At 41.4% G+C, this 27,886-nt stretch overlaps 2 protein-coding genes across 2 annotated transcripts; both read right to left on the bottom strand.

Moving 5' to 3' along the window:
* Positions 1 to 1,903: 1,903 nt before the first annotated feature.
* Positions 1,904 to 4,370, bottom strand: LOC146553035 (uncharacterized). The gene is made up of 2 exons (XM_085255575.1): positions 4,113 to 4,370; positions 1,904 to 3,410 (listed from the first exon to the last, which is right to left on the bottom strand). Exons 1-2 carry the CDS (start codon positions 4,360 to 4,362, stop codon positions 2,482 to 2,484), a joined length of 1,179 nt encoding a protein of 392 aa, XP_085111701.1. The 5' UTR covers positions 4,363 to 4,370; the 3' UTR covers positions 1,904 to 2,481.
* A 2,500-nt stretch (positions 4,371 to 6,870) lies between these two features.
* Positions 6,871 to 8,852, bottom strand: LOC146553034 (tripartite motif-containing protein 16-like). The gene has a single exon (XM_085255426.1). The coding sequence runs from the start codon at positions 8,840 to 8,842 to the stop codon at positions 7,154 to 7,156; it is 1,689 nt and encodes a 562-aa protein (XP_085111552.1). The 5' UTR covers positions 8,843 to 8,852; the 3' UTR covers positions 6,871 to 7,153.
* Positions 8,853 to 27,886: the final 19,034 nt, after the last annotated feature.

The following is a 27,886-nucleotide window of genomic DNA, read 5'->3' as shown; positions in this document are numbered from 1 at the left end:
TGCAGACCACTGTGTCAGAGATGGACCAGTAGGAAGTACTGGTAGTGGAAATAAATCAGGATGGGTGCAAGAAACAGATTTCCTCATCTTTCTGAAGCACTTTGCAAACCACACCAAGGTAAGCCATGATAAAAAGTAATGGAATTGCGATGCTGGTGAACAACTACATTTTTTCAGCTTCATTGTTATGTTCAAAATTGGTGCAAGAGTTGTCGGTTATAATGCCCACTGAGCCAATGAGGCCAAACTCAAGGAAGACCAACCAAAATTAATGAAATATTCAGTTGCAGAAAATTCCATAATTTGTCTTTTTTGGGGGGTTGGAATATGTTCAAAAGCTGGATTTCTGCATTCTGTCACACACACACATAATTACATAAATGGCTCTAAGTGCATTCATGTGTTGAATAAACAAAGATTACATGTTAATGTTTTGTTAGTACCCTTATTTCATTGTGTTACATTTCACCCCAGGATACGTTACAACTAACCCAGACTAGGGGGTTAATTGTAACATTTCACTCTTCGTGTTTGAGACCATACCATGCAATGAGTAATTGTGCTGCAGAGAAAATAGCTGCACTATTTAATAGCAGAGACATGTAAATACTTTGCATTACATTTTGAATCCACTACCTTAAAAGAGCTCCAATTTACAGACAGAAATGTCAAAAATGTTACAACTATCCCCGGTCTCCCCTACTGAAGCTTAAATGAATTTGTTCAAATCTAAACTACCATTTGCTTTAATTTTCCGCCAACAATCTCCGGCGTCTGACGTCAGTTACAACATGAGTCGCTTACCTTGTCCGTCACTTGTCCTTTTTTCAGACTAAAATCAAATTAACAAACTAAAATCAAAGCATTCTTTGATTTTAGTCTGTTAGCCCACAAGCTGAGTTTTTATCAGAGTCCTGCATGAGTCAGTGTTATTTCACTGACACCATCACAGTTTTACACACCTGTTCTGTATGACTTTGTCTCAGGTTTGCGGTGATATCCAGCACTCTGAGCTGATGGCAGATCTGGTCAGTCCACAGTAGCTTCAACCACTAAATTATCTCTAACACATCACCAAACCAAAGTCTTCCTGCTAAGAGTACATCAAAGGTGAAAAGCGAGCCTAGAATGTCATCATTTCTGCTCTCCTCTTTCTTCTTCTTCTACTTCTGGACCGCACACATCTGTCGCTGCCCTACTCAGGTCGATCTAATGAAAATCAGCCAGAAATAATAATCAGAAATCCAAATGTAGAATTTGTAGAACAAATGACTGACCAGTGATTAGTGTTTTACAGTGATTACGACAGACAGCCTGTTTCTGCCACTGCTGCCAAGCATTTGCTCTTTTCAGCTTGTTCAATTGTGGAGGTTTTTACATTCTTTACCTTACAATATAAAGCACCTTGAGGCAACTGTTGTTTTTTGGCACTATATAAATATAAATGAATTGAACTGGTAGCAACTTTATGAATGAGAAAATGAAAACAAGTGTCAGTCAGCTGGTTCATGTCCAGCAGGTGGGGAGGAATCAGTGAGTCTGTTACTCCAGTTACTTACTCAGAGGTAAAGTTAAAGAAAACGAGTTTCCTTCATCGCACTAAACCTGCCCACTAAACATGACCCTGAATGAACCCATATGTAAAGGACTGTAGGTTTTAAGCAGGCTCAGGTAATGGCAACACAATAGATGAGGAAAGTGGGGGAACTCTGACGACATCTAGTGGACATCTTGAAGATGACGGGTCTGAACAGAGAGCAATGCAGGTCTGTGGAGAAGATTGCAGCACACTGTGAAATATGAACTATGAATAATATCTACATCTGTAATGATGTAATCAAAATAGGCTCCATGTAGTTCAAGTTCTGTTACTGTACTTATGAAGCAAACTGCACACACAGAGTTGGCAAACATTGAGTTTACTTGCATTTAGGCAAAATGATATAAACACTTATCATGAGCCAATATAGCACATTTAACTGCTTTTATTTAGCAGGGATTACACAATACACAAAATTAGTCACAAACATTTTTAATCAAATCTTGCAACATGTTGCTAAGAAGAACCAGGACAACCAGGTCAAAGCCATGCTGAAGTATAACCTTCATTAACATAAATCACAAAGAAAACATATTTAAATAAAAATTGTATACTTGTCTTGACCTTTTTTAAATCTTTAGTCCTGTGTATCAAAACTTATTTATTGGCTGATAAAAAGGAATCACATCATGGTTGTTACAAGGAACAAGTGATGAAAAACTCATTTTCATGTTTGTTTTCTTCTATACTGAAGAAGAAATACAAGTTTCTGTGGTAAATATTAAAAGAGCATCCATGTTCAATAAATATTTGTGTCACCTTTAAAGACCAATAAAAAAAATATCAAACTTAGAGAAACATAAAGTCAGGGCTGGAACAAACAACATAGAGTGCCCTTCACTGCTGTGGACAGGAAATGTACCGTGACTTGGAGCATGAGGTCATTTTCTACCTCGGGTGCTGCAGTGATTTGGTTTGTCACTCAGGTGGATCCTTAGATGAAAATTCAGTCCTGATTTCCAACTGAATCTTTCCCCACAGGAGCTACAAATATATGGTTTCTCACCTGTGTGGATCCTTCTGTGACTTTTCATAGTCGACAAGTCTCTAAACTCTTTCCTACAGACGTTGCAAGAATACGCTTTCTCACCGGTGTGGATTCTCAAATGAGTTTCTAGTCCTGATTTCTTACCAAATCTTTTCCCACATGTGCTACAGAAATACGGCTTCTCGCCTGTGTGGATTCTCACGTGACTTTCAAATCCGGATTTCTTATTAAATCTTTTCCCACATGTGCTACAGAAATACGGCTTCTCGCCTGTGTGGATTCTCACGTGACTTTCAAATCCGGATTTCCAAATGAATCTTTTCCCACAGGTGCTACAAGAATGTGGCTTCTCACTTGTGTGAACTCTCATGTGTCTCGTCAGGTTGGATTTACACTGAAAAGTTTTTCCACAAGTGTCACAGCTTACAGATTTTTTACTTGTATCAGTTTCACTCCGAGACTTATCTGTTCGGTTTTTGTGACGTCTCCTTTTCTTCAGCTCCGCATTTCTAGTTGATCCCGAGTCCACATGCTGGTTTTCTTCCTGTTCCTCAAGCTCTGGTTCAGGAAAGTTAAGAGCAAGGAGCTGGTCATCGTTTGGTTCTGATTCACTGAGGTCACTTTCCTCAAAACTAGAAGTCACCATAAAACTATTGATCTCCTGCTTCAGTACAATCTCCTCCAGCTCCTGACTGGTGCAGAGTTCCTCCTGTTCCTCTTTAATCTGTGGAGGATCTGGGTCCTCCTGGTCCAGACTTGAGTTCCTCTCCTGCTGATTGGCGACAAACTCCTCCTCCTTACAGGCAGTTTGCTGGTGGAGGTCTAAACGAACAATAAAAAAAATGTAATTATAGAAAAACACTTCTGAGAAGATAAAGTTTTAGTTAAAGTCTGTAATGAGGGCATGTTGCTCACATTTGCAGGTGAAATTAAAAGTGTGTAAAAATGAAGTTATTTGTGCACTCTGATGCAAATGAGAACTTGAGTTCTGACATTTTTCAGCAACATTAAGAGTAAAAAAAACCTTTCAAACAAAAAAGAACTCACTTATTACTGACTGACTGATGATCTATTTTGGAGTTGATCTCGAAACTGATCTACATCTTGATATTTTTCAAAATAATCTTCACTATTGGGGGTGGCTGTAGCTCAGGCGGTAGAGCAGATCATCTACTGATCGGTTCGATTCCCGGCTTCACCTAGTCTGCATTTCAAATATCCTTGGGCAAGATACTAACTCCAAGTTGCCTCAAGTTGCTCTTTGATCTGTGGAATGTGTGTCTGAATGTTGGTAGAAAGCACTAAGAAAAATGTGCTTGTGCGAATGGGAGTGAGTGGGTGAATGCACAAGTTTTGTAAAGCGCTTTGAGTGCTCAAGATTGAGTAGAAAAGCGCTATATAAGAACCAGTCCATTTAAAACTCCCTGTCATGTTTTCACGAATACACATTAAATAGATCTGACTGATACAAACTGTAGGTTTAATATTAATGTTAACACTTCAGAAAAGCCATTACAGTTTTACCGCTGGTCTGTAAATCTTTCTCAGGTTTCCAGATGTTATGCAGCTGTCTGAGCCGCTCTTCCCCGCTCCAGACGACGATGCCTTCATCCTCGTGTTTCACTACAAGCTGTTCTCCCTCTTGACTGATGCAGAGTTCCTCCTGTTCCTCTTTGATCTGTGGGGGATCTGTGTCCTCCTGGTCCAGATTGAAGTTCCTCTCCTGCTTCCAGACCTGCTGGCCAGCCAGATCTTCCTCCTCCTTACACTTCATGTTGATGTGGGACTTGAGGAACAAAGTAAAAAGAAAAAGATTAGACAGGTAAAGGTGCAGCCTCAGTCAGCAGGGCTGTACACTGTGAGCATGTTGCTCACATATGTGAGAGAGGTTTGTACAAATGTTTCAGAAGCACCATGTGACTCCCTCTCTTTGTTGGAAAGTCTTATTAATTCACTTTATAACTATTACTTTGAAGAGAAATTTCTACCATCACAAAAATATTATGACCTCTTTAAAAACAAACAACGGCAACTACATGACTTAAATTCCATGTTTAGATGAAGGTAATGGTCAATGCCTTTTGACAGGGGAAAAACCTCCACACAGAAGAATCTTACTTGGCTGAATCATAAATTATTCACCATGATTAAAACTGCAGATGAGCAATAATCTGCATTTTATTTTAGCCAAAGAGGAATGTTTCTGTTTGTCTGTGATCTGACTTTTTCTGCTGGCTCCAAATTTCATTTTATCCTGTGTAAGTTTGTTTCTCTTCCTGTTAACTAGCAAAGTCAAAATCACCTTGATTCATTTAACTTTAATTCAATTATAAATGTAATCATTTTATTGAACAATTAATTTCATTTCAATGAAAAACAATTACTTAAAAGAAAGAGATTAAGTTGGAGAGAGACATGTGGCCATCTTTTAGTGAGTTAGACCCTGATTAAGGGGTATTTTTAAAAGTAAAGCCCATCTCTCAAAGTCCCTGCCGGCCTGCCTCCACCTCGGGAAGTCTGTGGGTGCAGACGGAGGTGAGGAGCACCACAGGCGGCAGAGAACTGTCTGTAGCCCCGGAGTGAGGCGTCGTGAACCGAAGCAGACAGCGAACTGTGGCACAGTGCAGAAAACCGAAGCTTTCCCTCCCTGTTTGGTTTTGATGTGTCTCATGAAAGTCTATTGTTAAAAGTTTACCTTTAAAAAAAACGGACGCACTTGTTTGATTAGCTGCTCTCTGATTTTAGCCTGTTAGCTTACAGACTGAGCTCAGATCGTTCCTGTGTTAGTTCATTGAGAACATCACAGTTTTACATACCTGCTGCGTGACTTCATCTCGGGTCTCCGGCTGATATACAGCAGTCTGAGCCAGTGGCGGATCTCATCATCCTGGACGACTGTTTTTAATGTTTTTAACCACGGAGATTTCTTCTGCATCATCAGTCTCTCATTGTTAAACTCTCCCAGAAACTGAAGACAGTTGTGCCATTTCCGCGCTTCTTCTTCTTCTATTGAGTAGACGGCAGACTACACATGTCCAAGGGTAATACTGTCCTCCTCAGGCCATTGGCATCAAGTCAAAGCCTTAAAGTCTGGTACTTTGCGCATGGTCATTTTTTACGAACAGCAGAATCACAAGACAAAGCGTGCCAATGTTTATACTTTTCACTGTGACTGCCAAATAGATGAAAAAGTAGATGTTAAAAAACAACTTATAGTTTTGTCATTGGGCTGGTAGAAAGCTATGAGTTTCTGTCCCTTTGTCTGACCTTAGAGACTTATTTTAAAAGGAAACATTACAATCCTTTAAAGCAAGTATTTTCACCTCTGTTCCCCCCTCTGTACTTAGCTTTTTTGTTGTCATGTCAGTAATTGTCCAGTTGATGGCTCCCTTGGATCACAAGCCTGTCTCATGAGTCCAAGTGAATATATTCTTAATAAACAGCTTTGAAGAATTTGTGACCAACTTTGTTTAATTCGGAACATCATCATCATGAGTCAAACTCACTCTTGGATCTACAAAATATTGAACAAAAACAAACATCACTGAATCATAAGGTATTTGCTCCAACTCTTAGTCCAGAAACACATGAGTGAACTAGATCAGCTGCTCCTCCAGTTCAGCTGTGGATTTATATCATTATTTATATTTGTAAAGTGGATATGCAGTTTTTCAGTACTAATATAAGCATTTTATATCATTGCTTTATTGACAGATGTTTGGTGTTCAAGGTCAGGCATCAGTTTGAAACAAACAAACAAACACACTGAGTTGAACTTGAACTTCCTACTGACAAAAACTAAAATTGGTGCAAAAATAACCAGAAACATATAAGAAGCATCCTGGAGGTGCTGCAGACAAGATAGGACCAATAACATGTCAACAGGAAATCCTTTTTACTAATTTGTTTATTTCTTTTTAGATTTTTACTCTCCATTTTAAGCCATGATGTTTGCTGATACTGTGTTCCTACTGTTTGTTCTCATTAATAGTTCTGTTTTTAACATTCTGTGCTGAAGCTGGAGGAAATGTTTCTACAGTGTCAGATGATACAGCTCCAAACTAAATAAGTGACTAACGATGCTTTAATACACTTTACTATAAATTATGATATAGTGCACTTTCTTAAAATTTCTTATTGCTCTGTAATTAATTGTTTTCTTTATAAATGTACAAATGAGAATAAAATCTGTGTGATAAAGGAAGGTCTGTAGACTTCTCTGTTAAGATCAGTGAAGAGAAACAACAACATACAAATACCTAAGAAAAATATTCAGTAAACATTTAGAAGATAGAGAAGTTTATGTTGTCATGTGGAGAAATTTTTCAAATAAAAATATCCATAAGCATTGATAGTCTCCATGGCTGAACAGACACAGGAAAGAGCTCCACCTATAAAACGTAAAAACATCAAGACAACATGTTGAAGATGTCGAGGTACTGCCCATAATGTTTGACTGACATCTGATTTATGTGCAGCACATAAATACCACAATAATGATGGAGAGAAACTAAAAGGGAACTAAAATACAGATTTAAACTTACAACAATATGAAAGACTTCAGTCTATTTCACTTTAATCAACTCAGCAGTGGCTCCATAATCATAGTAAAGCCTCAGTCCAGCATAGAGCGGCTGAGTGAATGTGGTCTGGACTCTGTGGAGGAGAGTCATGGTTTCAGAGACGCTGTAGAAGGACAAAATACCTGCTCTGTGATCCAGGTACACTCCTACTCTGGAGGAACGAGGACCTGAGACAGGAGTTTCAATGTTGTTGTACCAAAATGTAAAACTGTTGTTGTAACAATCTAATGACCAAGATTTGTCATTATATCCAAATAAACATTCATTACCACCTCCTTTTCTGCTGATATTCTTGTATGCGACTGCTACATAAACTCTCCCTCTCCCTCCCCCTCTCCACTCCACCTCCCAGTAACAACGTCCAGTCAGACTCTCTCTACTCAGGACCTGATACCACCATACAGTGAATCTGTCTGGATGATCAGAATAAGACTGTTGTTGTTCCATAAATGTTGCTTTTCTGTTCCCCTCTGATAATAACAGCAATGTGTTTGCTGTGTTTGGATCCAGTGTGATTTCACATGAATATTTTAAGAATCCAGCTCTGGTCTTTGGCTCTGGTTGTGACAGTAAAACATCCACTTCAGTGACTGTCAGTGAGATGTTTGTCCGTTCCTCTCTCAGAATGTCCTGTAGTTTATCTCTGACCTCTGACACAGCTGCTGTCACATCCTCAAAGTAGCTCAGAGGACGGATATTGATGCTGGATGAGTCTGTAGACTCACTGAGTGCTGACAGTGAGGGGTAGTTGTGTAGAAACTGGATGTGATCCTCTGTGTGTGAGAGCTGCTTCAGCTCAGCATCTTTCCTCTTCAGCTCAGTGATCTCCTGCTCCAGCTTCTCCTGAAGCTCTTTGACTCGACTCACTTCAGTTTCCTGCTGGGATCTGATCTGCTGCTTCACATCAGAGCTTCTTTTCTGGATGAGATGGATCAGCTCAGTGAAGATCTTCTCACTGTGCTCCACTGTTTGATCAGCAGACTGATTGATGGCCTCCACCTCCTGTTGAAGCAGCTTCACATCTTTCTCTCTGTCCTGGATTCTCTGCTGGATGTTTTGTCGACTCACCTCCAGCTCTCTCTGCCTCTCAGTCCTTTCTGCTGCAGCTGAGACTGTGTCGTGGCCTTTATGTTCATCCACAGGGCAGAGATAACAGATACTCTGCTGATCAGTACGGCAGAACATCTTCATCACCTCATCATGACGAGAGCAGATCTTCTCCTGGAGCTTCTTGGAGGGCTCCACCAGCTTGTGTTTCTTGAATGTAGGTGAATCATAATGAGTCTGAAGGTGTTTCTCACAGTAAGATGCCAGACAGACTAAACAGGACTTGAAGGCTTTCATTTTTCTTCCAGTGCAGACATCACAGGCCACATCTTCAGGTCCAGCATAGCAGTGATCAGCAGGAGCAGCTTGGAGTCCAGTCTTCTTCAGCTCCTCCACTAAAACTGCTAACATGGTGTTTTTCACCAGGACAGGCCTCGCTGTGAAAGTCTGTCTGCACTGAGGGCAGCTGTAGATTTTCTTCTTTTCCTCTTCATCCCAGAAGCTTTCAATACACTTCATGCAGTAGCTGTGTCCACAGGGAATAGTCACCGGATCCTTCAGTAGATCCAAACAGATCGAACAAGAGAAGGTTTCTCGGTCTAGCTGAACTCCTTTCTGCGCCATTTCTCCTCTCAGTGTCAGTGACTGTGTAAGTTTCACTTCCTTAATATAGAAACTGGTCTGATCTGAACAACAAGTGTTGCTGCTGTGAATGGGGCCTGCCAGCTCTAACACACGTTGGTTACACCCATCTTCATAATGTAGATCTAAAGGGGAGGGAACACAGAACGATATGGACAGACAGGAGGTGCTGAGCTAGAGAGCAGGAAGAAGAGGAAGGGTTTTCATGCTGTGATTCATTCCAGAAAGCAGGAAGAGGCTCTGTGTTTAATTGTTTTTCTGTTCAAACCTTTAACTAAATAATATAAATGTCAATAACTGGATGCCTCTCTATTCTTTTTGTTAATCTGCTAAATGAATAGTTTGTTTCTTTTAACAATTCAAATAGCAGAAATGAACAGCTGACAGCTTGTCAGACTCAGACTGTAAACCATAGAGACAGTTTATATATACATTTAGTCAGGGCAGTGCAGAGATGTTTAAAGGGGCGGGTGCTCACAGTTAAAAAGGGCACATAGAAGCAGGCTGAAGAACAACAACCCACATTCATCAAGAATCTAATATGGAATCACATCACACTACATCACTGTCATCAGGTGGGCACAATGCAAAGCAAATGTAGCCCATTTTTTACCTGATGGGGTACAATGTTGCTGTTTGGGGGGTTGCTTCTGGTCTTGCTGCTGATAGTGCTGGAGGGCAGGGCTGTGTTGATCTGAGACTGTAGAGATTAAACAGTCCACAGGAGAGAGGGTAGCTGATTAAACAAGTGTTATGAGATAATAATAAAACGCAAAGATTGGTCACGGCGCTTGGAACCATAAGGCAACAAAACTGGGAAATAAACTAAGCTCTGCCTGTGAATCACTCTTTGCCTCTCTTCTTCCTTCCATCTCCTCATCTCATCTATCACATTCCACTTGCTGTCCATCTGAGAACGAGGCACAGTTTGCTATTGAATCCATCTATTATTTAATTATACATTTTAACAACTCTTGCACCTAATCCCCTTAGGCAGAGCAATGAAATGCACAGCTTTGGAGAACCGATCGATGATGGTCAGAATAACTGTTACCTGAGGATGGTGGGAGACCAGTGATGAAGTCCAGTGCGATATGAGACCAGGGGCATCTAGGAACGGGCGAAGGAGGCCAGCAGGAGGTGAAACCTAAACTGGAAAAAACTAACACAACACAGAACTGAAACCTAAAATGGAGATGCAGGGAGACGACACAGAATGATGCAGGAAAAAAACACAGATGAACCGGCGAGGAGCACACGAGGACACATAGTATAAATACACACAGGGGGAGACATGGAATGGCAAAGACACAGCTGATCCTAATTGACTACACGAGACAGGGGAAATGTGAACAGAACACACTAACATAAGACATGGACCTTCACAATAAAACAGGAAATGCATAGAGACACGGTACAGACACTAAATAGAGGGGAACACAGAAACCAAACTCTAAGAACTAACTAAGGCTACATTCACACTGCAGGCGAAAGCGCATTAAATCCGATTTTTTTGACCCTATGCGACCCTATATCCGATCATGCTATGACAGTGTGAACGGCACAAATCCAATATTTTCAAATCTGATCTGGGTCACTTTCACATGTGGTACTGAATACTGAATCTGAATATGCAAATTAGGGGAAATTTACATCAAATTAAATGAGTAATGGCTGATTTGATGACCAAAATCAATGATGGTACTTAGAAACACATGACATTACACATTACATTTTCATGCAGTTAGAAGTTTGAACCTGCAGCTTTATTAAATGAACACCTGGTATCCAACAAGAGTTTAGTTTAAACTTTAGGAACAAAAAAGTAATTAAACAACAGAATTAAACAAAGAACCAACAGCACAGGAAAGTTTAATCTTCATGAAAAACACATGCAGTGACTTCAACGTCCACAATAACACAATGTGTTTGGGCTTATGTGTGTCAGTTTCCAGCTTTAATCTTATGTAACAAGACCTCTTTATAGGTCAATAGAGGAATGAAGTCATTGTTGAACTACAGCTTGTGTGTGTGTCACCTCCACAACCTACAACAATAAAATATGATCTTTGAGTAGTGATATGGGAGTAAAATATACCATACTGATGTGAATAGGAGGTCATCTTTTCCCTCGGCTGTTAGGGTACCTGGGCCGTTGACCCAGTGTTTTGTGTTTGGTTTTTTGAGTCTTGTTTAATCATTATTCTGTTCTCTGTGTATCTTATGTTTCCTAGTTATCAGAATCAGAATACTTTATTAATCCTTCAGGATTAATAAAGTATTCTGATTTACTTTATTAAATCAGAATTCAAGGGCTCACGCTCTTGAATTTATTCAGTATTTGTTGTTTAGGTTGTCTTGGTTAGTATTTGGTCCCGTTCATGTCTTTGTCTCATGTCTTCTCTCGTCCCTTGGTCTCTGTCCTTTTTGCTCTGCTGCAAACAGAAGCAGAGAAAACTGGAGCTTCTGGTCTTGGCCAGATCTCTTTTGAAAAAGACATTTTAAAGTCAATGAGACTTTTTACCAGATAAATAAATAAAGAATATAAAAGTCTCCTACTTTATGATGGAAATGTTCTTTCTGGCTCAAAATGACATCATTTATCTGAATCTGTAGAAGAAGAAACAATCTCGGAAAGTCACTTTACTCTGTGTCTCACTGGATGTTCAACGTTTTTAACAAAAGAGAAAAAGAGAAGCATTCTTTGATTTTAGTCTGTTAGCCCACAAGCTGAGTTTTTATCAGAGTCCTGCATGAGTCAGTGTTATTTCACTGACACCATCACAGTTTTACACACCTGTTCTGTATGACTTTGTCTCAGGTTTGCGGTGATATCCAGCACTCTGAGCTGATGGCAGATCTGGTCAGTCCACAGTAGCTTCAACCACTAAATTATCTCTAACACATCACCAAACCAAAGTCTTCCTGCTAAGAGTACATCAAAGGTGAAAAGCGAGCCTAGAATGTCATCATTTCTGCTCTCCTCTTTCTTCTTCTTCTACTTCTGGACCGCACACATCATTTTTTTTTTTGCCTGTCCTGTTTGGCTCCTTTGCCATCAGAATTGTTGTCTAAAGGCAAAGAAAGATGCCCAATGGATTTACTTTACCAAATTGACCATCCCAGCCTTGCCGTAATGGTCCATTTGATTCACCTTTTATTGTTTATTTTATTTTCACTTGCTGAATACGGGACAGACTTGACTGGGGGAAAGAAGGGGAGAAAGAAAGAGGGAAAGAGAAACAGCTGAGAAGAGGGACGGGGGAGAAGGGCAAAAAACAAAAACCAACAGAATGGGCAGGAAAAAAAATTCATATATCAATCACCTGGATCACCTGCTGAGAAAGAAAAAAGAGAACAAGCAGAAGAAAACAAGAGTAATAGAATAAACAACATCACAATGATATATGGGAATATGACAGTAAATACTAAATATTAAACATTATTGTGCAGCACATAAGATCAACAGAACACAGTGTGCTTTGAGGTAGGAGCCAAAAAGGGTGTAGTTTGTGGGTGTGATCACCCGTGTGTACACCTGTGAGCATGGACGCGCTTGTTTTTAAAAGGTTCCTTCATGTAATGATCTGCTAGAGGGTGTGGGGGGGCCACAGCCCCGTCCTCCAGGGCATGAAGCAGGTATGGAGGAGATCAAAACTCCAGACATCCAGAGGCCCCCAGAACACAAGAGACCAAGGAAGACCCACAGAGGGGCAGCCGCGCCACTGTCCCAGTAAGAGCTGAGGAGAGTCCCAGATGAGGGCTCACTCAGCAGCCGCGGAGCAGAAGCCAGGGGGGGTTGCAGTGACGCGCCCGTGAGCTCCACCGGCAGCCAGCTGTGCCTGAGTGACCGAGCCCCAGGCCGAGAGGTCGGGGGCACCCCACCTCCGAAGTGGCCCGAGCGAGCCCCAGGCTCCAGGTCCCGATAAGCGGCCGCCAAGGAGTGAGCCGGCGTGCACCTGGACGCCCATCCCCGGACACAAAGAACCACCAACGCACCGATGTCTGAGGGAGTCCGCCACTGGCAAGGGAAGTGGTGGGGGGGGGGGGGGGATAGGCCTCCAAACCTTGGAGGGCCTGAGATGTCCCCAGAGAGGTGTCGTCTGATACCCAGCCTGACATATAGACACAGACATACAGGCACACACAGATACAAACATCCATTCCCACCCTCATGCTCTCATATGCACTTACTCCACACTCAACCGACGTGGAGACAGACATAAAGAGACGCTGTACACATGATCACGCTCCCCAAGCGTACTCTACGAACCGGGTCTAGGTACCCTTGCCCCTGGAGGGGGGGGAACTGCACCCAGACCCAGGTGGTGTTACCCTTTTCCCTGCGGTGGGGGGAGGCAGACCGTCCCGACTCCGCAGCAGCAGGGAGGCCCCACACTCCAGACCGCAGTCGGACGGCCAACTCCTCCTCCTAGCCCCCCCGCTCCCGCAGGCCGCAGAGAACGGGGGTGAGAGAAGACTCCAAACCTCCCTCCACCCGCTCATTGTAGTGTTGATGCATGTGTGTTCTAAGGTGCAATTAAAACCCAGAAGGGCATGGAGCTACCTGCCAGAGAGCAGCAGGTAAGCGCATAGTCCCACCTGCTAGCCCTCAATGTCTACGTGTATTTAAAATTGAGAGGTGGGCAACGACGCCAGGGGTGAGGTTCAAGGTTCAAGGTTCTTTATTTGTCACATGCATAGTTATACAAGTATAACACACAGTGAAATGTAGCCTGACACGCTCCTCGACATGTGCAAAAATTGGGGGGGGGGGGGGGGGGGGGGGGGGGTGTAGAGGAAGAACATATATATATATATATATATATATATATATATATATATATATATATATATATATATACACACACACATACATATAGTATATACACTGGGTGAATGTGCAGTAGTAGCAGCAAGCAGGTGAATTCTGTACATTAATATGAATAGACATCTGACTATTTTACAGGAGACAATTAGAGCTGGGCGATATGAGATTTTTTCATATCACGATATGTTTTTTTCATTTCAGGCGATAACGATATCTATCACGATATAAGCCAAATAACTATATTTGTAAGATTTAAATGTGCTGTTGCTCACAAGTAAAATGTGAAATAATCAGCAGCTTGTTTTTATTTAAATATTTATTTCCCATAATAAGTTCAACAGGGTAGATGTACTTAAGGAACATGAGACTTTTTCAGATAAATAAAGGCAAATATTGCAAACTACACAAAAGGCAGCCGCTAAAGCGTTTAAGTTTCAAAATAGAACAAACGAAACAGACTAAACTGTCAATTCCACTTAGAAACAAAATATTAATTCTAAAAATAAATCTTAGTTTGTTTTACAGAAGAACAGACAAAACTGACTAACTTTTGTCAATATCAAATAAACTGAGAACTAAAAGGAAATTCTCAATCTCTCCTTGTTGTATAGCTGAGCTTTTCAAACAGTTTTAACAGTTACTTTAGTCTGACAAAAGCCGAATGACGAATCAGCGCTTCCAGTCAGAGACTGAGGCTACGTCCACACGTACACGGGTATTTTTGAAAACGGAGATTTTTCGTTTTCGTTTTAAAAAATAATCCCGTCCACACATAAAGGCAGAAATGAAGGAAAACGCTGCTATGAACATGCCAAAGCAGCAGGTGGCGCTAGATTCCTAACCGTGCAGAAATGTTGACCAATCAGAAGTCTAGAAGCCTCGGTGGGAAAAAGTAAACAAAGCTGGGGCATAGAAGCAGAACCGAGTCGTATGTGTGGACGGACAGTAACTGTGTGTATATGTAAGCATTTAAACACTGCAGAGAGTAGAATTACCAGTATTGTAGAAATTCATTTCACCGAAACAATAACGTGGCGCACAGTGTGACGCATGCACCAGTTTATTGTATTTCCAGACTTGCTTTCGGCACAATTTACAGTGCAGCTACTCTGTTTTTTGTCAGACTTGAAATAGCCGAAATACCTTCACACTACGGAACTTCTATGGCTCTTCCGCTCGACAATCTCTCCGGCGTTGGAACCATCATCTGTTTTCTCTTCGGTCACGCTCGGTTGATTTTTCTAGTCGGCACACTCATTTCCTCCATTATGAGCTGGCTCCATTACCCGCTGGCTGCTTCCCAAACAAACACACGTGCGGCTTGGCACTTGTGCTGTACGTAACAAGTCATGCGACGTGACGCTGCGGCTGTGATTGGTTCGGCTCTGCGCTACTTAATTTGGATTGGCTGACCTTTTTTTTTTTTTTTTTTTTTTTTTAAAAAGAGGACAAGAGCGGCGAAGTCTATCGCGATAGCTTAATTTCTCTATCGAGTAAAAGTTATATCGCGATACATATCGTTATCGTTCTATCGCCCAGCTCTAGAGACAATATAAACATATTTAAATTTAAAGGAATTTGAAATGTACACTGTGCCTTGGTTTAGAGTGTCTGGTTTAGAGGCTGTACACCCTGATGGTAATTTGGATTCCGTGTATCGTGCCCACCCCCAAGATCCTATATGTATGTGTAATGAGAGTGTGAGTAATGTGAATGTCTAAGTTGTGGGATAAAATTGAGGCCGAGGCAGCCGGAAGGGGACAGAGGGGGGGGGGGGGGGGTAGCCTCCTCTGCACCCTGGTGACACACCCCTACTCCAAGGCCCTGCATGTGTGGGTGGTTGTGGTGGAGCGGGAAGAGGGAGGCAGCTGGAGATGGGGAGGGAAGGAAGGGAGTGGCAAGTGACCCCTCCCTGGGGCCAGCTCCCCCGCTGACCCCAGTAGGCACCCCCATACTCTGCGACCCGCCAGGGAAAGGGGGCCCAGGCCCATCCAGACCGGGGCCCAGTGCAGCAGCACCGCCCGGCCCCACAGAGCCCGGGACAGTCCACCCAACCCCACCACAGAGAAAACTGCACCCACCCCACCATCCACTCATCTTCCAGACTACATAAGACAATAGACGCCCAGGCTGAGATCTTCCTCCTCTCCTGCAGAGAGAGTTCCTGAAGAGAGGAAAGCTCCTGCAAGGTGTGACAATCTCCTCCACCAGTTGAAGAGCCCCCCAGGTGGCTCGACGCACCGGCGGCACCCTGCGCCAGGGCCAGGCCCCCATGCACCCACCCGCCCACCACCCCGGCAACAGACCAACCAGGACCCAAGCCCCTGAGGCCCGGCCAGGGCCCCAGCCCAGAGACGGAGCGCCCCCAGAACCTCACACCCATCCCGGACCCACCCAGGGGCAGACAGGCTACCAGGTCAGTAACCCACGTCCGTCAGCACAGACCCTCCCCTAGCCCCGCTGCACGCAGCCACGAGGAAACCGTCACCTAAGAGCCAACAGAGCCCCCAACCGGACATGACCGCTACCCCGGGTTGAGCCCCCCAAGGAAGATGCCTCCGGGGAACCCCCCGACGCCCTAAGCCTGTCCCTACCCCCACACCAATCACAGCAGTGAAGGCGGGACCAAACTATGACCCCCTACCCCCACTAGGTGATGGAGCTGATCAAAGGAGCCCAGAGCAATTGATCTGATGTGGTGGCAGAGGCTGTATCAAGACTAATGTAATCTAATAGATAATTTCTATATTGGTTAGAATTAAGATTGTTTTTATTTTTCCACTTCATGAGGACTGTTTTCTTGGCTATGCATAGGGCAGTGAAAACCATATGGGCTATATTCTTTTCTGAAGTGACATTATCTAAGCTGCCCAACAAACACACTAAGGGGGAAGTTGGAATGTTACATTTCAGACACTTTGATAAGTCCTCACATATCTCGCGCCAAAACCTCTGAACTGGTGGACAGAACCAAAGAGCGTGGATGTAATTGTCCGGTGAATTAGTTTGGCAGTGTGAGCAGTTGTTGGTAGACGTAAAGCCCATCTTGAACACAGAGGCGGAGCCAGACATTTGAAACACCCGGGGCTTAGCCCAAAAGGGTAGTATGCATGTGGGATTTTGGTTTTTTTTGGGAGGGGGGGGGGGGGGGGGTAAAAATGACTGAAAGATTAATAGGCTCTGTTTTGAGTTTTGTTCAAAAAAGAATGACTTCATATAGGGAAAAATATATATCACATGTGCAGGACACCTTAAACTAGTTTTTAAGCAGCAAGGCAGAACAAAATCAGGGCTGTATCAAGACATGAGGACTAAACCCCAATTCAACCAGACCCAGAACTGATCCAGAATTAAAACAGGACTACAACAGTTCAAAATCAGGACTACTTAGGATTTAACCAAGACAGAACCAGAATCAGAACTAGATGATAGTAGCACTAAAAATCATCATAGACCTGCACTACACTTATTTTTTAATTCTACCAATGTACAATATTTAGATTGAGAAAAGTTTATATAATTATTTAGCCTTGTTGTGCAAACAAGCCCGCATAACTTAATAAATATAGAATTTGAAAAATAACAAACCTAAAAAGAAACACTAGGTACGAGATACATGAGGACCTGTGATACGGTGATACTTTTGGTAAACAACCATTTGACTAACATGTGTGTCTCACCTGCTCTTGTTCCACCTCTGTTCTGTCCTCGTTCTCCATCTCCCTCTCTCTCCCTCTCTGTTCCTCTCTCTCCCTCTCTGCTCCTCTCTCTCCCTCTCTGTTCCTCTCTCTCTCTTTGTGCTGACAATCATCAAATATACAGATATTTACAAACTCTTCAGAAAACACAAACACTTTTTAAATTGTAACATCAAATCAGACTAAATATTTATTTTTTTAGATTGATAAATATAAAAAACATATTTGTTAACTTTAAGAGTAAAGAGAGAAACTATCTGTATTTCTTAATTTTAAATGGCACCAAATTGTATTCAAAATTGAGCCACACTTATGGAGCTCCACAGTTCTGTTCCTGGTGTTTTGGTTGACATCTCTTGATGTTCCCATGTCACAGAAACAGGCTCTGTGTTTTGCCTTGTATGCATCCACAGCTGTGCCACCAATTTACTCACATGGACTCTACTAACCTATCAGAAGCTTCTTCAGCTCAGAATGGAATCGTCTGCAGTTTTCTTATTAATTAACAAACTTAGTGTACATGTACTCCTAAATTTGATGAAAGTGATAAAAAATAGACAGCTCTGTCTCTCTTTATTCTGACATTTAACTAATTCAAAAGATATTTCAATATTTATCTAAAACAAAAGTTTACTCTAAATTGATGTTGTACAGTAAAAATGTTTTATGTTTTCTCCCTAAAGTGTATGTAAATATCTGGTTACAAATGTGAATATCCTGCTTTGTACTGAAATCCCTCTTGTTTTGCATAGAAATATACTGAACAACATACAAAGCATAATATATAAAATAACATTTACCTGAGTTTTTTCTTTGAAAGAAGCCTCTAATGTCCATTCTTATATTTCAGTACATAACTGAAACCGATTTAGTCGGGGAGGGTAAGAACTGAAAATATGAAATAAACACACGTAAGCTAAGATTCTCTAAAAAATAGCATTTGTTCGGCTTTTCATTTCGCCATTTGTTGATTCACTTGAAGAGCAAGTAACGTAATATTGGTCAAGTGATCAGTTTGATATCAATCTTTCGTGATTCACCGTCATATTTACATTATTTGTACGGTACGAATGATTTGCTTTGGTACCTGCTCAAACTTAAGCTCTCCTTAGTATGGCTGGCTCCGTTTCTCCAACAGCGCACTCACAGGCAGCAGCTGCCCCGCCCCCTCGCTCAGTTGCTTAGTGCCTGAGCTCGGATCATACCAATATCAGGGGGGGATTCACGCACAGTCGTAAATTCCCACAGTGTGCACTATGTGCTTCGAATATTGTGTGTACTTTTTGTTTTATACAGTTGTCAGCCAGGCATCTAACTATGAAAAAATTACACTCCAAAAGACCCCGGGCTTCTGACAAAACAACCCGGGCTTAAGCCCAGTAAGCCTCCCCCACGCTCCGCCCCTGCTTGAACATCCGATGACCTGTATAGTGCACTCTATGTAATATTTTGTATTGAATTAATTGAAGACTGGGATTTCTGATTAGATGAAAGGTTTGTAAGCAAGTCTGAGACCAGAAGTTTTGGTCTAAGTTAGCTGATAAATCCGCTTCCCATTTTGCAATAGGAAGTGATACTGATTCATCTGTTTTAGAAAGCATTCTGTATATTTTGGAAAGTAATTTGGGGGTTTTAAGAGTAAGAAATTGAACCACACTTGGTGGTGTTTGTAGTTCAACTTGACCCGGTTTAAATTTCTTTTTTACTATGGATTTAATTTGTTGATATTCTAAAAATCTTTTCTTGTTGATCCCATATTGTGTAACTAGTCCGTCAAATGAAATAAATTCTGTTCCTTCTAGTATATGTTCTAAATATTTGATTCCTTTACCACTCCAATCTGAAAAGTTTATCATATTATTTTTTTGTAATATGTCAGGGTTGTTCCAGATAGGTGTACGTTTGCATGGGATTAATGAAGACTCCGTGAATTTTAGAAACTCCCACCATGCTGTCAGAGAAGAGCTGATGTTGACGCTTTTAAAGCATTCATGTCGTTGGATGTTTGAGCTGATAAATGTTAGATCTGAAATCTCTAGATTATTGCAAAGTGCTTGTTCTACATCTAGCCAAGGTTCATCTAAGACGGTATGTTTTAGCCATCCTGAGATAAACTGAAGCCTGTTGGCTAAGAAGTAGTGCTGAAAGTTAGGTAGTTCTAATCCTCCTTTATCCTTGGTCTTTTGTAGTGTTTTTAAGCTTATACGTGGGGGTTTATTTTTCCAAAGCAATTTGGACATACATGAATCTAGAGATCTGAACCAATCTTGTGGCGGTTTAGTTGGGATCATTGAGAATAAATCATTTATTTTTGGTAAGACCATCATTTTTATAGCGGCAACCCTTCCCATGAGTGATATGGGTAGACATTTCCACCTAGCCAGATCACCTTCTACCTTCTTTAAAAGTGGGATGTGGTTTAGTTTAGTTAGATCTGCAAGCTTGGGAGAAACATTAATACCTAAATATTTTATATTTCCCGATTGCAGTGGTGTTGAAGAGGAATTATGGAGGGAGCAATTAATCGGTAGGACTGTAGATTTTGACCAGTTAATTGAGTAATCTGATATTCTTGCAAAAGAGTTTATCAATTCAATCACCACAGAGATATTGGTTTGTGAATTTTGGAGAAAGAGTAACACATCATCCGCATAAAGGCTGATTTTATGTTCCATGTTCTTGCATTTTATGCCCTTAATTACTGAATTCTGTCTAATTGCTGCTGCTAGTGGTTCAATAAAAATTGCAAACAGTGAAGGGGAGAGTGGGCATCCCTGCCTGGTGCCCCTCAAGAGACAGAAGCTGGAGGATGTCTGGTCATTTGTTCTGACACAAGCTGTTGGGGAATTATATAATATTTTTAACCAGTTTATGAAAGAGGATCCAAAACCAAATTTGTGTAAAGTTGCAAATAGAAATTTCCAGTTAACTCTGTCAAATGCTTTTTCTGCGTCTAAAGAGAATATTGTAGTTTCTAGGTTTTTACTGTATGAGTAGTCCATCAAATTAAGTAATCTACGTGTATTTGTTGATGAGTGCCTACCTTTTATGAAACCAGTTTGGTCAGGATGAATTAAGAGGGGGGTTATTTTCTCCAGTCTTTTTGAGAGAGCTTTGCAGATTATTTTAAGGTCTACGTTTATAAGGGATATTGGACGATAGCTTGAGGGATATACAGGGTCTTTGCCTGGTTTTAGCAGGAGATTAATGTTTGCAGAATTCATATTTGATGGAAGTCTGCCCTTTTCTTTGATTTCCAACAACGTTCTGTAGAAAACTGGTGCTAGAATCGACCAGAATTCTTTGTAGAATTCTGCAGGAAAGCCGTCTGGACCTGGAGCCTTATTATTGGGCATACTTATCAGGGCTTCCTGGAGTTCACCTGGTGTCAGTGGTGAATCCAGTGCCATTGCTTGAGTGTCTAATAATTTTGGAAGAGTTATGTTGTCCAAAAACTGATCAATTTCTTTTTTAGATGGGTTTATTTGTGGTGAATACAACGTGTTATAGAAATCCCTGAAAATGTTGTTTATTTGTATCGGTTCATATATTGTGTTCCCAGATGAATCTTGAACAGCACATATAGTTGTTTTTTCTTTATTTATTTTTAGCTGGTTTGCTAGAAATTGACCGGATTTATTACCATGTTCATAATTTTGTAAGCGTAGTCTTTGTACTAAGAATTTTGTTTTTTTTATCAATTATCTCATTTAATTCTAGTTTTGTTTTGCGTATTTTGTTCAATGTTTCCTGATCTTGGTGGGACGCGTAGGCTTCTTCTAGTGATTTGATGTTTTTTTCTAATTCCTGAATATTTTTGTTTTCTTTTTTCTTTTTATGTGATGAGAAAGAAATTATTTTACCTCTCATCACAGCTTTCCCTGCTTCCCATAGAACAGAAGCTGATGTTTCGGGAGTGTCATTATAGTCTAAATATGAAGTCCACTCTTTTTTAAAATATTTAATAAAGTCTTCATCTTTAAGTAGTGATATATTAAATCTCCAGTTTTTTCTTGGCGTAGTATTATTCTTGTGCATTAGTTTTAAAGATACAGGAGCATGATCGCTGACAGCTATAGGGTGAATCTCAGTGTCTGAAATGTCGTTCAGCAGTGAGCTGCTGACCAAAAAATAATCCAGATGAGAGTAGGAGTGATGGACATGTGAGAAAAAAGTATATTCCTTACTGGTGGGGTGAAGGGAGCGCCATGCATCGCAAAGACCAAAGTCGCTCATATACTGTTTGATTATATTTGTGGACTGCCAATTACGCTGAGTTCCCGCTGTATTGAGCCTATCCATGTCTTCATTTAGTCCAAGGTTGAGGTCGCCTCCAAGAACAAGTGTGCCATCTAAGTGTTCAGAGAGTGCACTGAAAAAACCGTGAAAGAATGAGGGATCATCAACATTTGGACCATATACACTTGCAATACATAGCTTTTTATCAAGTATAGATAGTTTAATGATTAAGAATCTGCCCTCTGGATCTATAACTGTATCGAGTACTGTGAAATTAATATTTTTATGTATTAAAATTGCTACTCCCCTTTGTCTAGAATTATAACAAGCTGAGAACATATTAGGAAACTCAGGTGTTTTAAGTTTGTTCGAACCTCTAAGAGGTTTGTGGGTCTCTTGTAATAGGACAACATCTGCCTGTAGTTTTTTGAGTTGGTTAAATATTTTTAACCTCTTTTCTCTGGAGCCAGCTCCATTTATATTCCATGTAATGAACCTCAGTGTACCCATAGATGTTTGTGTATAGGGATGTATGCTGTGTGCGTCGCTTAGACAGGTGGAGAGAATACGTCACTTGTTCATAAATAAAAAGAAGGAGAGAGAGAAAAAATGTGTGGCGAGATGCTCCCTGAGTCTGACTATGTGTTTGCATAGTTACTAATATGAGTAGGCTTGGCTTAAGTGTGTGTATCCTAAACGACTGTGTGCGCTGTCTGACTGAAGTAAATGTGCTGCCGTTGAGCGCATGGTGTGTATGTGTCGAAATAAAGGGTGTTGTTTGTGGATGAGTGTCGAAGCAGGTGATCGAGGCAGTGAAAGGAATAAAGAAAGAAACCAAGGACAAGGGTGAGCAGCATAAAAGCAAGAGGGGGAAAAGAGAGAGAGAAAAAAAACGAGAAGAAAAAAAAACAAACAAAACGTAAACATTCCAATTAAATCACTGACGGAGAGTGACGGTGTTAATTCTGCTATGAAATCACACTTTAAGATGCGATTTGATACTAGTAAGTTAAACAGATGTTAATGCAAGTTAGTGTGAGTGGATAGGGAAATGGTGTAGCTGATTCTTATCTGGGGCCCGTTCTTCGTACGTGGCTTACTACATCCAAGATCAAATGACACATCCAAGACCAAATCATCGCGCTAACCGTGAGCTCTCTAATCCGGTTCTCCGAACACACCTGCTGTTGACGATTAGTACAGCTGGATGAAGTAATGTGAGATCACTGGGTGTCGTAAAAGGGGCTACGCATCGATAGTGGAAACATTGATCGGCAACCCTCTGATTGGTCGGCGAAAATGTCGAAGGAGCGCGCTCGGTATTTTTCGGCAGCAGAGCAAGAACTCTTGAGTGAGGGATTTCAGGAGTTTCAGAGTTTAATCAGAACGCAAGGGAACACTGCAAAGGCTGCAAAAGCAAGGAGAGAGGGCTGGCAGAAAGTTGCTGACAAATTAAACTCGTAAGTAATTTAATAATAACAATAATAATGGAGTGGATTTATATAGCGCTTTTCAAGGCACCCAAAGCGCTTTACGATACCACTATTCATTCACTCTCACATTCACACACTGGTGGAAGCAGCTACGGTTGTAGCCACAGCTGCCCTGGGGCAGACTGACAGAAGCCAGGCTGCCATATTGCGCCATCGGCCCCTCTGGCCAACACCAGTAGGCGGTAGGGTAGATTTATCATATCACACTATATTATCCAATATTATATTACATTATATTATATTATAATATGTTATATTATATCCCCTTTAACATTAGAGCCACAACAGGACCCACTAGAACATGGGAACAAGTAAAAGTGAAATATAAGAATATTCTACAGAATGGTAATATTTATCACTTATATTGCTTTTCGTCTCTTGGAAAGAGACCCTGGAATAATCTGTTTGTTTGTTTATAACAGCAACCAAGAAAAGGGCAGAGCAAAAAAAGACAGGTGGTGGTCCTGCACCCCCTCGTCAACAAGTTGGTTAAGTGAATAATACCCTCACGGGAAAATCGATATCTCTCTATGAGCACACTGTCGCGCTGAGCTAAAGGATCCTGTCTGTCCCGCAATATACGCTGAATTCTGAGGACTCTCCTTATCAATCTTGCACCTTCCGCAATGGGCTGCTCGCGTAAACGGACAGGACATGGCTGCGACAGACTTCCCAAATCCACCTTCGCTTTTATAGCCGTGGTCTCTCATCTTGATTACACGAAGTAATTTACTATTACTACTCTGAAATATGACTTACATCTGTAATAATCACATACATGTAATAGAATGTTAATAGTACATTTCCCTTTTTTAGGAAATGACCTGTATGTATCTGTGTGAAATCAATAAAAGGATCAAGTGCTGCATTATCTTTAGTTACATTGATGTTATTTATTTATGGTGAAACAGTGGTGGAATATCGCTGTTGCTTTCGTATAAATGAAGCGGACATACCTGCGTGGCCGCGATCTAATCCTGTTTACATAAAGTAAACCTGCTCCCGAGCAGGTTTACGCTTACGGCTCTGTTGCTATGACAGCAAGTCCCGGATGAGCTTCGGGGAACCGAACGATCCAGGATCACGCGAAATCGTCAACAATCTAATCCAGCTAACTTACTTAGCGAGGTACGAAGAACGGGCCCCTGGTGTGAGGTTAATACAGCCACGGAGTGATGTTGGGGTCGCGGTGGAGCTGTCCGTCCACGTACAGCCGGTCCACAGCGATGACAGCGCGGGAGCCCTTCTGGATGAAGCCGCGTCGGATTGGGAAGAGGACCCTGCGTCGTTCCAAGATCTCTTTGGGGAACTGGTCGTTCACGCTGAAGTCCGTTCCTTTTAATTCCCTGCCGCGGCTTTTCACCTGTTGTTTTTGTTTGAAGTGGCCGAATTTGGCCACGATAGGACGTGGTCTCCCGGCCGTAGCCCGAATGGGGCCGAGGCGATGTACCCGATCGAAGACGATGTTCTTCACAGTGTCCTCCGGCAGCTTCAGGTGGATTTTGATGAAGCTTTTTACCGTGGTCTCCGCGTCCTCTCCAGCGGCTTCTGGAATACCAGAAAATACCAGATTATCACGCATGCTACGAGCTTGTAGATCAATAACTGTTTCTTTTATTTTTTTATTTTCTCTATTGAGCTGGGTAACATTTTCTGTGAGACATTTCACCGACTCCCTTAGCGTGGCATTTTCAGCAGCAAGCGTTTCCACCTGCTGCTGGCTGTACTCCAGGGATTCTCGCAAGCATTTAAATTCTCGGTGAAGAATCTCCACCAAGGACAGCCTTGCGTCGAAACTGGACAATCGCTTGTCGATTGACTCCAGTATGTCGGCAATATCTTTGCCGGCTGGCGATGTTGAGCCGGGGGAATCTGCCGGGCGTTGTCTTTTCGACGACGGCGTCTCAGCTTTGGCCGGGGAAGCTGCACACTGGGCCTTCTTCATCACGAGATCCTGAAAGCACTGATCAATATAATCTTGGAGAGTCTCTAAACTCTCCCCGTTGTTCTCCAGGGTGTTGGAGATTATTTAGACAAATATTGTTAGTTATAAGACAATTGATAAGTGTATTTGGTAATAGGGGGAGACCGGGGATAGTTGTAACGTGGGTCAGTTGTAACACTTCCAATTTCTCCAATCAAGGCTAAGTTTCAAATGATGTGACTCATCCTGTGCATGCCCAATTCAGTTCTGCTATCACATGTGAAAAATCAGCACATTTTGTCAAACACAGACAATTTAACATGAAAAAAAGTAAGTTTTTCTACTTTATTTCAATTTCTAATAGCATTATCTGCTTTGCAGTTAAACTCATCAAACTTAAATTATGTTATTTGTATGTCTATGGGGATATATTCTGTGTAGGTCTTTAGTGCTAATGTTTTAGCCGTTGGCTGTAATGTTAGCTAGTTCATGGCTATAGGAGTCTGGGTCAGTTGTAACAGCAACAGTCTGGGTTAGTTGTAACAATAATGCAGATGTTACAACTTACCACACTTTTACTTTAACTTATATTAAACAAGTTGGGGCAACGACATCAGCAGAGAGAGGTTCACTGGTCGCTTTTGTATATGCGGTTAATGCCATTGGCAACACAATTCCTCCACTGTTTGTGTTCCCACACATACATTATGCAGACCACTGTGTCAGAGATGGACCAGTAGGAAGTACTGGTAGTGGAAATAAATCAGGATGGGTGCAAGAAACAGATTTCCTCATCTTTCTGAAGCACTTTGCAAACCACACCAAGGTAAGCCATGATAAAAAGTAATGGAATTGCGATGCTGGTGAACAACTACATTTTTTCAGCTTCATTGTTATGTTCAAAATTGGTGCAAGAGTTGTCGGTTATAATGCCCACTGAGCCAATGAGGCCAAACTCAAGGAAGACCAACCAAAATTAATGAAATATTCAGTTGCAGAAAATTCCATAATTTGTCTTTTTTGGGGGGTTGGAATATGTTCAAAAGCTGGATTTCTGCATTCTGTCACACACACACATAATTACATAAATGGCTCTAAGTGCATTCATGTGTTGAATAAACAAAGATTACATGTTAATGTTTTGTTAGTACCCTTATTTCATTGTGTTACATTTCACCCCAGGATATGTTACAACTAACCCAGACTAGGGGGTTAATTGTAACATTTCACTCTTCGTGTTTGAGACCATACCATGCAATGAGTAATTGTGCTGCAGAGAAAATAGCTGCACTATTTAATAGCAGAGACATGTAAATACTTTGCATTACATTTTGAATCCACTACCTTAAAAGAGCTCCAATTTACAGACAGAAATGTCAAAAATGTTACAACTATCCCCGGTCTCCCCTACTGAAGCTTAAATGAATTTGTTCAAATCTAAACTACCATTTGCTTTAATTTTCCGCCAACAATCTCCGGCGTCTGACGTCAGTTACAACATGAGTCGCTTACCTTGTCCGTCACTTGTCCTTTTTTCAGACTAAAATCAAATTAACAAACTAAAATCAAAGCATTCTTTGATTTTAGTCTGTTAGCCCACAAGCTGAGTTTTTATCAGAGTCCTGCATGAGTCAGTGTTATTTCACTGACACCATCACAGTTTTACACACCTGTTCTGTATGACTTTGTCTCAGGTTTGCGGTGATATCCAGCACTCTGAGCTGATGGCAGATCTGGTCAGTCCACAGTAGCTTCAACCACTAAATTATCTCTAACACATCACCAAACCAAAGTCTTCCTGCTAAGAGTACATCAAAGGTGAAAAGCGAGCCTAGAATGTCATCATTTCTGCTCTCCTCTTTCTTCTTCTTCTACTTCTGGACCGCACACATCTGTCGCTGCCCTACTCAGGTCGATCTAATGAAAATCAGCCAGAAATAATAATCAGAAATCCAAATGTAGAATTTATAGTTCCCCATTGATGCAATTTGGTTATTAAATTTAAGAAGCAGTCTGTAATGCTCACCCCAGCATAGTTGAAGCAGATCATCAAAGCATGCTGAACACTTTCTACCATTCCACATGTGCATTTTCTATCCAGGTACTCAACAGCACCAAACCATAATTTTGAATCCATGGCTTTGATCTGGTGAAAATCACCCTACCCCTACTGTTCATCTTTACACACAACAGATGGTGTTTCTGTATCTTATGACTGAATGAAAAGTAATGACAACCGTTATTTTCAATCTTCCATTGCTTCTACCTGTTGTTTCTCTGTATTATTGTCGGATCTTTACCTTCGAATAAAGTGCCTTCAATATAAACTGCCTCGAGGTAACTTGTTGTAATTTGGTGTTTTATTAAGAAAATTGAACTATTGTGGCAGAAAAGTTGGATGCAAACCAAGACTAAAAGTCCTCAGGCAGGAGTCATAGCTGGGCTTTAGCATCTGGGTCACCCACTTTACCCAGGGAGCTAAACCAGCATCTCCAACAGGTGATTTGTTTGTCTGGCAGTTTCAGGCTGGGAAAGCTTGTTAAACTTTAACAAAACATTATTTGGCACCAACGTGAATGATTTGGGTCATGTTTATCACGTCTGAGTCAGGGAGCAAAGGTCACCTCCTTTATGCAGGATTTCACCTTATGCCAACAGGGGAAAAAAATCACGAGTTCTTAAACAAGCTGTAGGTCATGTTACTACACACATTTCAATATGTAAGCATTTCATCATGTTTTAGAGTCTCAGAGTTATTTCAGCCTCATCTTCACATATTTTCACAAATATTCACATTATCTCCGAGATCCAGTTGTGAAATTTTTTCCCTCAGTGTAACCG

This window comes from Mchenga conophoros, linkage group LG18 (assembly GCF_057382185.1).
Source record: "Mchenga conophoros isolate Kocher_MC1m ecotype Shallow Benthic linkage group LG18, M_conophoros_male_GT1.1, whole genome shotgun sequence".
In the NCBI taxonomy this organism is placed as follows: domain Eukaryota; kingdom Metazoa; phylum Chordata; class Actinopteri; order Cichliformes; family Cichlidae; genus Mchenga; species Mchenga conophoros.
This window is presented reverse-complemented; position numbering and strand designations above follow the sequence as displayed.